The sequence below is a fragment of the Melozone crissalis genome, unplaced genomic scaffold (assembly GCF_028551555.1).
Source record: "Melozone crissalis strain CALT ecotype California unplaced genomic scaffold, PUWL_Pcris_2 ptg000095l_1, whole genome shotgun sequence".
Taxonomy (NCBI): Eukaryota; Metazoa; Chordata; class Aves; order Passeriformes; family Passerellidae; genus Melozone; species Melozone crissalis.
In genome coordinates, this window is record NW_026535872.1 from 1,556,077 (window position 1) to 1,568,282 (window position 12,206).

Consider the following 12,206-nt stretch of genomic DNA (forward strand, 5'->3'; position numbering starts at 1 on the left):
CTCACGCTCCTCTCATCCCTTTGCCTCACGGAACTTGTTGTTCTTCCTGATTGCAGGAAAAATTTTATGGGTTTCTGATATGCAAGAATATCAGGAGAGACATGGAGGGAGGTCAAAAAGAAAACCTCAGAATACTTAAACACAGAAGTAAGTCTGGGTGTGTTACAGAGAAGAGTGTAGGGGAAATGGCTTTGATTTTGGTTACAGGTATCTCCTCTACCTCTTCACTGTCCTTTATCCATGAACAGGTCACCATGTGCAGCCACAGCAAATGTCCAACAGCAGCTCCATCAGGCACTCCCTCCTGCTGGCATTGGCAGACACACGGCAGCTGCAGCTCCTGCACTTCTGCCTCTTGCTGGGCATCTCCCTGGCTGCCCTCTTGGGCAACAGCCTCATCATCAGCACCGTAGCCTGTGGCCACCATCTGCACATGCCCATGTTCTTCTTCCTGCTCAACCTGGCCCTCAGCGACCTGAGCTCCATCTGCACCACTGTCCCCAAAGCCATGCACAATTCCCTCTGGGACACCAGGAACATCTCCTACACAGGATGTGCTGCTCAGCTCTTTTTCTTTCTGTTCTTCATCTCAGCAGAGCTTTCCCTCCTGACCATCATGTGCTATGACCGCTACATGTCCATCTGCAAACCCCTGCACTACAGGACCCTCATGGACAGCAGAGCTTGTGCCCACATGGCAGCAGCTGCCTGGGCCAGTGCCTTTCTCTATTTAATGCTGCACACAGCCAATACATTTTCCCTGCCCCTGTGCCATGGCAATGGCCTGGGCCAGTTCTTCTGTGAAATCCCACAGATCCTCAAGCTCTCCTGCTCCAAATCCTATCTCAGGGAACTTGGGGTAATTGCTGTGAGTTCTTGTTTAGCATTTGGCTGTTTTGTGTTCATTGTTTTCTCCTATGTGCAGATCTTCAGGGCCATACTGAGGATCCCCTCTGAGCAGGGACGGCACAAGGCCTTTTCCACCTGCCTCCCTCATTTGGCTGTGGTCTCCCTGTTCCTCAGCACTGGTATATTTTCCCACCTAAAGCCCCCCTCCATGTCCTCCCCATCCCTGGATCTGGCCCTGTCAGTTCTGTACTCGGTGGTGCCTCCAGCCCTGAACCCCCTCATCTACAGCCTGAGGAACCAGGAGCTTAAGGCTGCAGTGTGGAGACTGATGACTGGATGCTTTCAGGGACATCAAACTGCTGGCCAATTTCTGACAAGCATTTGTAATAAAAGTCATCTTTGATACTTCTAGCTAGTTTAATTTTGGGGGTATTTTTCCTTTGTTTTACTTCTTTTCATATTGTCCACAAAAAAATGCCACTGTTTATGCCATTTCTCATTTTATTTCTCTCCACCTTCCCTGTTACCACAGATTTTGTCTATGAGGGACTGCACTCTTGGTGGCTTTAAAGGAACTGAAGGATCTCCCACCAAAGTTTTCTGCAGAGATGCCCTTTTGTTGCCTTCTCTGGAGCTGCTGCAGCAGTGTCTGTGTGCAGAGCTGGGGCAGATCAGGGCTGGCAAAGCAGCTGTGCCCAGCAGCAGCAGCACTTGGTGTTGCCAGTGCTGCTGCCGTGGCCCTGCCCTGCTGCCCTGGTGGCCCTGGTGTTGCTGTAGGGCCTGAGTGCTCTCGGGGCCGGGCACAGTCCTGGGGGTGGCAGTGCCGGGACTGCAGCAGGGACAGGCCATGGGCACTGCTGGGGCAGCACTGACACCTCAGGCCAGGCCCTGGGGGCTCCAGGCACCTTGCCCAGGCTCTCTCAAGAACGCGGCCAGGCCAATGCTCAGCACAGAAAACCCCCGTGAGCAGCCCCAGGCTGGCCTTGGGCAGGCTGGGAGCAAACAGCATGGCTGGGGCTCTGCAAGGGCCCTGGGGGAGACGGGAAGGAGCAGCAGAGCAGGGGCTGATCCATCCCCAGTGCACTGCACAGCCCAGAGCAGCATCCCAGAGCGTCCTCATGGAGCTGCCAACAACATCCCCCCTCTGCAGCCCTGGCCTCTCCCCCAGCTCACACAGGTGCCCCATCCTTGCAGGCACAGACACGGCAGCACTGGCTCAGGAGCCCCTGGTTGCATTGCACAGAGCAGGGGGAGCACCCCCATGCTGTTGTTGTGGGGACATGAACCTGAGGGGGCACAAATGCCATCAGCCCATGGGGCCAGCAAGGGCTAGGGGAAACCAGGGAAATCATTCAGCTTTGTCCTGGCCTCTGCAGTCAGCCAGAAAGTTTGTTCCCATCAGGTGGGAGTTTCCTGTCCCACTGCAGACGCTGTTGCTCAGAGCCAGAACTGCCTGGCAGCCACCTCCAAACTGCCCTGAGAATTTCCTTGGCTTCACCTTTGCTTTCTTCACTCTTCATGTTATAAACAGCTTCCTCTTGCCCACCCCTTTTCCCTCCCCTGCAAACAGCCCATCCCTGTTTGCCCTTTCCTCTCTGGCCCCACTCCCTATTGCAGTTCCTGACTTGACCCCATGGGAACGTCCCTTGGGGAGCAGCATCATCCTACAAGTGCTGCAGGAATTGTCTGCAGGCTCCTGCAGTGCCTGGTGCTGCTCTCTTGCCAGAGGCACCCCAGGCCAGGGGGGTACATCTGGGCTGCTGTGTCTGGCTCTGGGGCTCCCTGTTCTGGGCAGTGAGGAGGGGCTGCAGAGGCTCTGCAGGACTGACAGGATGGGCTTTGGGGCTGGCAGGAGAAGCTGAGGGATCTGGGCTGCTGGAGCTGCTGAAGAGGATGCCCAGGGTTCAGCCTGCAACTGCTCTAAGGGTGGTTTCAGAGAATCCCAAAATCAGCAAGGTTGGAAAAGACCTTGGAGATCATCAAGTCCAACCTGTGCCCTGACACTGCTTTGTCTCCCCTGAGCCGCCTCTTCTCCAGGATAAACAACCCCAGCTCCCTCAGCCACTCCTCACAGCACTTGTGTTCCAGACCCCTTACCAGCCTTGTTGCCCTTCCCTGGATACTCTCCAGCCCCTCCATATCTGTTGCAGTGTGTTGCAATTTCCTGTTTTAGACTTCCTAGTCCCTTCCCAGGTGTGGCAATACCTCTCTTCCCCTTCCTCCTCGCCCCCCGCTTGGCTGTCAATCAGTTTTAACATTAAAGCAAGGCCATCATGTGGTTGGTCAAGTTAAAAGGATGCCCTTCAGGCCTGGGGGTCATTGGCCTGTTTATGTGTCCCTCGTTCCCTGAGACCCTCCTCCTCCCACCTGGTTGGTGATCATCTGTCCCTTTCCCTCCCCCTGTCCCTGGGCTTAAATTGAGCCAGGACCATGTGCTCAGCATTCTTTTGGAGCTGTTACCAAGATTCAGATGTCTGTGACCATGGAATAAAACTCTGGATATTAACCCTCCGGAAGAATCCATCTCCTTTTGCTCTTCACCCTAGCCTGAAGCCCTTCCACTTGAGATAAACAGAGTTTCTACAAGCCTGGGTTTTTTTCAGTGCCCAGCTGCAACATCCAGCCAGCCAAAAGTGTCTCTGAGGTGAAATACCACAGTTGCCACCTTTGGCCCAGCAGCAAGGGTCAGACAAACCCAGGCACAATCTACCTGGTATTTTTGGGATCTTATTCCAATACATGTCCTTCCTAAATTGGTGGCCCAGAACTGGACGCAGCACTCGAGGGGCTTCCCAACCAGTGCCCAGAACATGGGAAGAATCCCTGTCCTGCTCCTGCTGGCCACACCATTCCGGATCCAGGCCAGGCACCATTGGCCTCCTTGGCCACCTGGGCACACTGCTGGCTCATGTCCAGCCTGCTGTCCATCAGTCCCTGCAGGTCCCTTTCTGCCTGGCTGCTGTCCAGCCACTCTGTCCCCAGCCTGTAGCGCTGCAGGGGTTGTTGTGGCCAAAGTGCAGGACCCGGCACTTGGACTTGTTAAACCTCACCTTGTTGGATTTGGGCCCTGGATCCAGCCTGTCCAGGTCCCTGTGCAGAGCCTTCCACCTTCCAGCAGATCAACACTCCCAGACAGATTGGTGTCACCAGGGTTCCATGAGGCCCCAGAGTGTCCCAATGGTCTCCATGATTCCATGAGGCCTCCCAGTGTCACAATGTCCCTTTGGTTCCATGGGACCCCTTGGTTTCACAGAGTCCCCCTCATCCTTGGGCCCTGCAGTGTCACAATTGATCCTTGGTTCCATGAGGTCTGGCAATGCAGCAATGCTCTCCTTGGTTCCACAGTGTCACAATGGCCTCTTGGTCCCAAAGGCCACCACGGTGTCAAACATGTTTCCTTCATTCCAGGAGTCCCTGAGGTGCAGCACTGACCCCTTGGTTCCATGGGGCCCTGCAGTGTCACAATGGCCCCATCATGACACCAGGTCCTGCTCTGTCACAATGCTCTGCAAGGTTCCACAAGGCCCTGCAGGGTCACAGTGGCCTCTTGGTTCCAGGAGGCCTCAGAGTGCCACAATGAATTCCTTGGTGCTGCAGTGTCACAATGGAGCCCTGGTGACACAAGATCCTGCAGTGTCACCAGGGGCCCTTAGTTCCATGGGGCACCACAGTGTCACAATTGTTCCCTCAGTTCCCAGAGTCCTTGCAATGGAGCAATGGCCCCTTGATTCCATTGTCCCCAAGCTGTCCCAAGGGTCTCCTTGGTTCTGCAGTGGCACAATGGCCCCTTGGTTCCACAAGGCCCTGTAGGGTCACAGGGGCCTCTGTGGTTTCACCAGGACCCAGACTGTCACCAGGGACTCCTTGCTTCCATTCAGCCCCACAGTGTCACAATGGCCCCTTGGCTCTGTGCTGCCGTGTCATACACAGTGTCACCATGGTCCTCTTAGTGCCACCAGGCCCTGCAGTGTCACAATGGCCATTTGCTTCCCCAGGGCCCAGCAGTGTCACAATCATCAGAGAATCAACCAGGCTGGACAAGACCTTGGAGAGCATCAAGTCCAACCTGGGACCCAACACCACCTTGTCACCCAGACCATGGAACTCAGTGCCACATCACAGTCATTCTTTAAACACTTCCAGGGACAGTGACTCAGCCACCTCCCTGGGCAGCCCATTCCAATGCCAAATCACTCTTTCTCTGAAGAATATTTCCTTATGACCAGTCTAAATGTCCCCTGGTGCAGCTGAAGGTTGTATCCTCTTGTCCTGTCACTGTTCCCTGGGAGAAAAGCCTGAGGCCCACCTGGCTGCACCCTCCTGTCAGAGAGTTGTAGAGAGTGATGAGGTCTTCCCTGAGCCTTCTCTACTTCAGGATAAACAACCCCAACCCCACTCAGCTGCTCCTCACTGGACTTGTGTTTCAGATTCCTCACCAGCCTTGTTGCCTTTCTCTGGACAAGCTCCATCCCCTCCATGTCCTTCCTGAAGTGGAGGGCCCAAAACTGGACACAGGTCTCCAGGTGCTGCCCAAACAGTGCTGAGCACAGGGGAAGAATCACTGCCCTCCTCCTGCTGGCCTCACCATTCCTGATCCTTAGGAGTGCCATGGGTTAGATGAGAGAAATGGTGAGGAGGGGTTGGGGACAAAGTGTTATTGATTGTCAACCATGAAGAGTCTTGATCTTCATATCTGTTCAGACTGCATTAAAAGGTGGTGGGAGTCAATATCAATTTGACAATGCTGATCCTAAACTATAAACAGGAAAAGCAAACAGGAAAAAACGGTTCTCTCTGCTTTTTTTCAGTATAGCAAATTCACTTCGAGTACACTTTGGAAATTTGTCTAATTAACCAGAGAAAATTAAAAACTCAGACTATTCATTGGGGCTTTTCTTGTTTGGGTGTTTTGAACAAATGTTTACGAGCCTTTTCCAGTGAATTCCTGAACTGAAATGCTCAAGAAAGAAAAGGTCTCTGGAGTAATAAAAGTCATCAGCAAGCTCCAAGTGGCTGAGGATCCATCCCCATCAGAGCAGCAATGAGCAGAAATGGACACAGCTTTGTGGGTGCCCCAGCTTTGGCATGGGCCCTGGGCCTGGAGCAGGAGCAGCTCTTGAGGGCCCCAAGGCCGTGGCTCTTCTGCTGTCCTGAGCAGATGGGATGGCAGCAGGGGCGGCAGAGCTCTCAACACCTCAGGCAGAGGGAAGCAGGGCAGCCAGGGAGCCTCCTTTGGCCATCCCCCATGGCTGGGGCTGAGTCCTGTGGCAGCTGCAGCTGCTGCTGTGCCCGTGGCAGGGGCTGAGGCTGTGGGGCAGTGCCCAGAGCAGCCTGGCCTGAGCAGAGCTGTGGGGCCAGAGCTGGCTGGGCTGGGCTGGGGAGAGGCCCTTGTTGCTGCCCAGAGCTCAGGGCAGCTGGCAGAGCTTGCAGGGAGCTGGGCTGGGCTCCGAGCGCCTGACCCAGAAACCATCAGTGTCCATCTCAGCCTGGCTGAGCGTGCAGGGGCAGGACTCAGGCCAGGCCTTGTGGGGCAGGGCCACCGCCTGTGCAAGGCATTGAAAACAGGCAAGTGGCCCAGAGAGGAGGCTGCTCTGTGCCCTTGGTGGCATGGACAGAGCAGGGAGGGGGCCCAGGACATTTGTCAGTGCCAGCGTCTGTGCCCATGTCTTGGCAGCCCTGGCTGCTGAGCCCAGCTTTGGCCTGGGCTGAGTTTGGCTGTGGCCCAGCTCCATCCTCCTGCAGGGCTCAGGGCCTGTTCCCTGCCATGGCCAGCCCTGGCCGGCCTCTCTGCTGGCCCAGAGGGTGGCAGAGCTCGGGGCAGGGCTGTCTGTGCAGCCCCACAGGTGCCACGGGCTCTGCAGGAGCTGGCAGAGGCTGCCCAGCAGGGAGGCCATGGGGCACAGAGCCCCAAGGCTGCTGTGGGCACCACGGCACAGGGGCCGTTCCCAGCCGCAATGCTCCTGGCCTGGGCTGGGCCTGAACAGGGGCTGGGCCACCATGGCTGGGCCAGCACAGGGCCACAAAGGGGCCACGCAGCCGCTGCCGGGGCTGATAGCAAGGCCAGGCACACACAAGTAATTGCTGAGCATGACCTGCACTGGCCAGGCCTGATTGTGCCAAAGGCAGAGCTCAGCTGCCCTTGGGGGCTGCAGCAACAGTCCAGAGCCTAAAGAGCCTGCATGGCTGTGCTGGAGACAAAGGCTGCAGCAGGGAAATGCAGGGCTGCTGCGGGATGGGGGGGGGCATTGAATTCCAGCACACACCTCAGCTCTCTGATGATCCTGGCACCATGCTGGGCCCTGTTTCAGACTACAGCAGAGCCGATGTTGACGGGACAGGAGCCCTGTGGGGCTGTCAGGGATCTGCAGCTTGCAAGGTGCTCTGCTGTTCCTCAGGTGCTCTCAGAGAGATTCAGTCCCAGCTTGGCACCTCAGGGTACAAGTGGCACTGCCTGTTCATGGGCACACAACTGATGCCTGCCTGGAACAGGGGCACAGGTTTTAATACTTGTTAGTTCCATAATATACAAGCAAATCTTTATTATCTGGGTTATTTGCATTCTTTTAAGAAGAGGCGAAGTTTCCCCACCAGTAACAGGAATTTCCTGGATCTACTGAATTCTTCTACTGATGGCAGGAGAAGAAATGCTCATCTTCCCCTCTACTTGTGTCACCAATATTCAGTCTAATATTTCATGACCCTCTTTCTTCAGGTCTTTTCAGTTCTCCTGTTTAAATGGACATGTCTAAGGATGTAAGAGCCTAAATAAGAGATGCGAGACTCCAGGTGGCTTTTCAAAATGCACTTTATTACATCCAAGATGTTACAGCAGTCCAGGGTCATGGGCAACAGAGCCTGTGCCTACACGTGTCAGCTCCAGCTGCAGGCAGGTCTGGAGACCCTTAGTTTAGGTTAGAAATGCATTATATACTTTTCTTTGCTGAGCATCTTAATACAGTAGAACCAATCCAGACCTGAACTTTTATCTATAGCCTATTGTAACTACTGTCATTACCATAAATATGTTACTATTCTCCAATCACCAAAAGTTAGTACATTACAGTTTAAGCTAGAAGTTGTTTTTCAGTTTTCTTGCAGTAGAAAATTCTGAGATCTTTTTTGTACTTGCAACATCTGCTGACTTGTTTGCCTGTGCTACGTTTCTGCTTGGTAAAAACCTCCTTTTGTTTGAGGTGGGTTTAACCTTTGCTGTAAGTCATAAAAATTCCTTCAAACATACCCTTCACCTCCTTGGTTATCCAATAAGACTGGCTCAGCAATTCTTTTCTTCTATATCAAAACTTGCTTCCATTTCTATTCCTTCTTCAGATTCTACATTCAAAAACGTTTCTGCAAAGCATACATATCTTTGGGACTTTCTTGTCAAACTTTCATCTCTCCCAACATAAGAATATCTCTTCATTAGACCAGATGGATCTATGACCTTTCCATTGCTCTCAGAGTTCGTCCTCCAGATGCTCTCTGGTCATTCAAGTGCCTCTCAACTGACTGGTTTCATGCTTTGAGCTGCAGGGAGGTGCCCAATCTTTCTGATGTTCACATAAATATCACATTAATCAACAGATTATTGTGTTTACCACAGAATTACCTTTTCTTATGTCTTTGTCTAAAACAGTTCCCGTACAGAAATCCCTGGGGGATGGTGGACATGTCAGATGCTGCTGGGACATCTCAGAGAGCTGAGGGAAGAGCTGTGATGGTTATTAAACTGTTCAAATGTTCAACTGGTGTTTGTTGCCAAGAAACTTTTCTGTGCCTCTGAGTGTCACCAGTCCCTGAGCCCAAAGGAAACAAACCTGATAAGTTGTGGTTCCCACTGCAGGGGCTGCACGTGGACCTTGGCTCTGCACAGGAGAGATCTTCATCCCCTTTCTCTCTTTTCCTCCCTCTGGCCATGGAGGGAGCTCCTGACTTCAGCCTGTGACTCGTGTGTGCAAAGAGCAAATCTGGGCAGAATCGGGGCAGGGAGGGTTTGGGGGGACCTTGCGATCTGTGATGGGCACAGAAAGTGTTTTCCATTGTTCTGAGACTGTCTGCTGTGGAAAGTGGATTTAATATCCAGCAGACAAATGACTTTTGCATTTGATAGAGCCATGCCTTCCCTTGGCTTTGTTGGCTGACAATAAATGAACATCCCTCTGTGTCTCAGGCAGCTCCTTCTCCAAGGAAAGCAGGTGGGAGTTGGAGCCAAGGAGCTGAAAGCTGCAGGTGCAGCCTGGGCTGGAGGAAACTCAGATTTGTACAAGGCTGCTCTGAGTGCCAGGGCTTGGATGGGGGAAATGGTGGGGTGGGTGTAGGGACAGAGTCTGATTGATTGTCAGCCATGAAGGGTCTTGAATTTCATATCTATTCAAACTGCCCTTGGAGGCACTTGGACACAGTGTCAATTGGAGATTGCACTTATCAATAAATTAACAGGGGAAAAAATCCTAAACAGGACCTAAAAATGTTTTCTCACTGTCTTTTTAAATAGAATATATTCAGTTTGAATACATCTATAAAATCTGTCGAATTAACCTCAAAAGGTTTAAAAACTGAAATCAAATTATCTCCAGAGGCTTGGCTTGTTAAGGTGTTCTGAATGTTAATGAACCCTGGGACACTGAATTCCTGCACTGAAGAGCTGAAGGCTGAACAAGCCTCTGGAGCAGGAAAATTCAGCAGCAGCCTCCAAGGTGCTCAGGATGTCAGCAGCCACCAGTGAGGCCATCCCTGCCCAGAGACTGTGGGGGAATGGGCAGACAAGGAGAGCGTCCCTGGGGCTGGGGCAGCACAACTCAGAGGCACCAGGGGCTCCATCTGGGAAATGGAGTGTGGAATGTGGAAATGGGAAAGCCCTGCCTGGGCTGTGCCAAGCAGGACACACAAGCCCTGACCCCCATCCACTAAAAAACTCTTTCAATGAGACATTTAAAAGGAATTACAATTGATTGTGTCTTCTGAGTTGGACTCACTGGAGAAATACCAACAAGAGATTCTCAGGAGCTCAAAACAACAAACAGCCTTTACTGGCAACTTTAGAAAATCAGAGAAACTTTGGCAAAAGGTGTATTATGAATTTGTAGTGCTTTTGGTTTGTTAATTGAGATTTTTCTAGTCTTGAGATTTCTTAATTAATGTATTGATGGGTGTGATGTGTTTTAATGTTGGTTAATTATTTATGTATTTATTTTGTTCTGAAATAAAATTACGAGAAAGGTAAAGTAGGCTTAAAATTTTAAAAGTGTATGAAGCAAATTTCATTAAAAGCAGCCTAAAGAAAAGAGGTAAAGAGAATTAAAATAAAGTCTTTGGAAATTTTTTTTTTTCTTTACACCTTTTTCTTTTTACTGGCAATGTAAAGAAACTAAACTTAAAATTTGTTGTTGGTTCACTATTTTTAGAATAGCCTTTTTTTAGCTTACTTAGGGAGACAAGTTTTTCTTTTTAAGTTTATGGAGATTATTTTACAAGAGGAAAATATAAGTTTTTTTCTAGTTCCTAATTTTGACATGGATAACAGCTGTCTGGGGAACTTTGTTATTGTGAAGTTGTTTTTATTGCTACAAGCTTTTTTACAGCTTGTTGATGGGCTCTGTCGACGTATTGCATATTGTTTTAAAAATGAGTTCTTTAGAGGTACAAGTTTTTATTATTTACTGTTTGAAATATTTTTATGCCTGGGAATAGAGATTTTCTCTTGGGGGTACTGGATTACTTTTTATATTTCTGCTAAAACTTTTGATGGAATTACAGTAATTTTAACATTTCTTTATTTTAATATGAAGGGTTTTGTTTGGTAGTATTTTTGAATATTTTAATTTTTTTATACTTTGATGTGTTTTAAAGAAAAAGTTTTTTAGAGCATTTTAGTTTTAAGACTAAGGAATTTTTTCTTCATTTTTATTTGGGATTTTACTTCTTCTTTACTGACTTTGATGGTTTTATGGATTTTTTTAATATGTTTGTATTTTCTTTTTTTCTTTTACTTGAGGGAGGATTGAAATATTGAAAGGGTTAACACCTGACCCGCTGGTAACTTGGGGTGGAAGTTGTGGTTGGGTTGTGTTAGGATTGGTTTTATGGTTGGTTTTTGGGGGTTTTTTTGTTTAATTTTAGTTGAAGGATTATTTTGAATGGGTTGTAGGTTGTAGGGGTTTTTGGTTTGACTTGTGCTGGAGGGAGGGGACTTGATGGTAAGATTTCAATAGCTGTGGCTGGCTTTGTTCTAGTTGGGGTTTTGTAGCCTCTTTTGTTTTCCTGTTTGGTAGTTGTTGGGGTTTCGTTTGGTCAGAATGGGGCCATTGGTGGTGGGGGCGGCCTGAGGAGGGGGAAGGGGCCCAGCCCAGGGCAGGGTTGGTTGGTTTGGTTTGGTTTGGTTGAGATGGGGGGGCAGGGTTGGGGCTCACTGCTTCTTTGTTGACTGGAAAAGAAAGAGGAGGTTCCTGGGTTTTTTTGTCTTTAACATATGTGTTTCACAGAGGCATGAAACACCTTAGAAAATCTTAGTAGTTTAACAGATTGTCAGTTACACAAAAAGTTTTGTATTACTTTTTAAAATTCTTCTCATGTCAAACTATGACAGACATTCAATCAACAAAAAACACGTCTCAAAGCATTGACTTGGCCCATTCAATTTCACAAATTCTAAGCCTATTCAATTTAATGTTATTCAAAATATGCAGGAGCAAAGAAACAGAAGAAGACACGGAAAGAGGGAAAGACAAAAAAGATGCAGAGAAGCACACACACAGCTACCAACTCCTGGATTCCAGCAATGTTCAGATGGAAATTCCAAGAGAAGGTTGGGTCAAGATGTGTGCTTGCCTTGTGGTCAGCCGTAAATGCCCCTTGGTCTCCCTGGGCCCTTCCCTCTGCTAGGACTTGGGCTCATTTGGTCCCTCAGGAGCTGGTCTGGGGGCTGCAGAGGTGGCTGTGGAGCATTGCCTGTGCTGTGCCAGGGACTGGCAGACACTGCTGGGCTGGGATAGAGGCTCTGGGGGGATTGGGGTTCCAGGGCAGGGCAGGGCTGGGGTTCCAGGGCAGGGCAAGGCTGGACCTGTCCCTTTCTCCCAAGCACATGAAATGTTTTGAGCCAACAATCTCCTCCAGTCTGTCACAACAGGGAATGTTGGAGGTGAAATCCCAATTCTGGCCATGGGCATCTGGACTAGAAGGACAGCTCTTTTCCATAGGAAGGAAAGCACAAAGCACCAATGTTTGGAAGGCAGGTGAGAGCCTCACTGGGCCAAGGCCATCTAGACTTGTCAGGAATGGCAGATTTTGTCTGGGAGCAGTCTTTGGATTTAGGGAATTTTGGAGGGGGAAGCTCAATCTCAGCCATGGGCACCTGGAGA

At 50.2% G+C, this 12,206-nt stretch overlaps 1 protein-coding gene across 1 annotated transcript; it reads left to right on the forward strand.

The window, feature by feature from the left end:
- Nucleotides 1–271: 271 nt before the first annotated feature.
- Nucleotides 272–1,195, forward strand: LOC128947311 (olfactory receptor 14I1-like; the record flags this gene model as incomplete). The annotated part of the gene is made up of 1 exon (XM_054291560.1): nt 272–1,195. A coding segment is annotated over exon 1 (924 nt), but the record flags the coding sequence as incomplete, so codon positions are not given.
- Between the last annotated feature and the right edge of the window lie 11,011 nt (nt 1,196–12,206).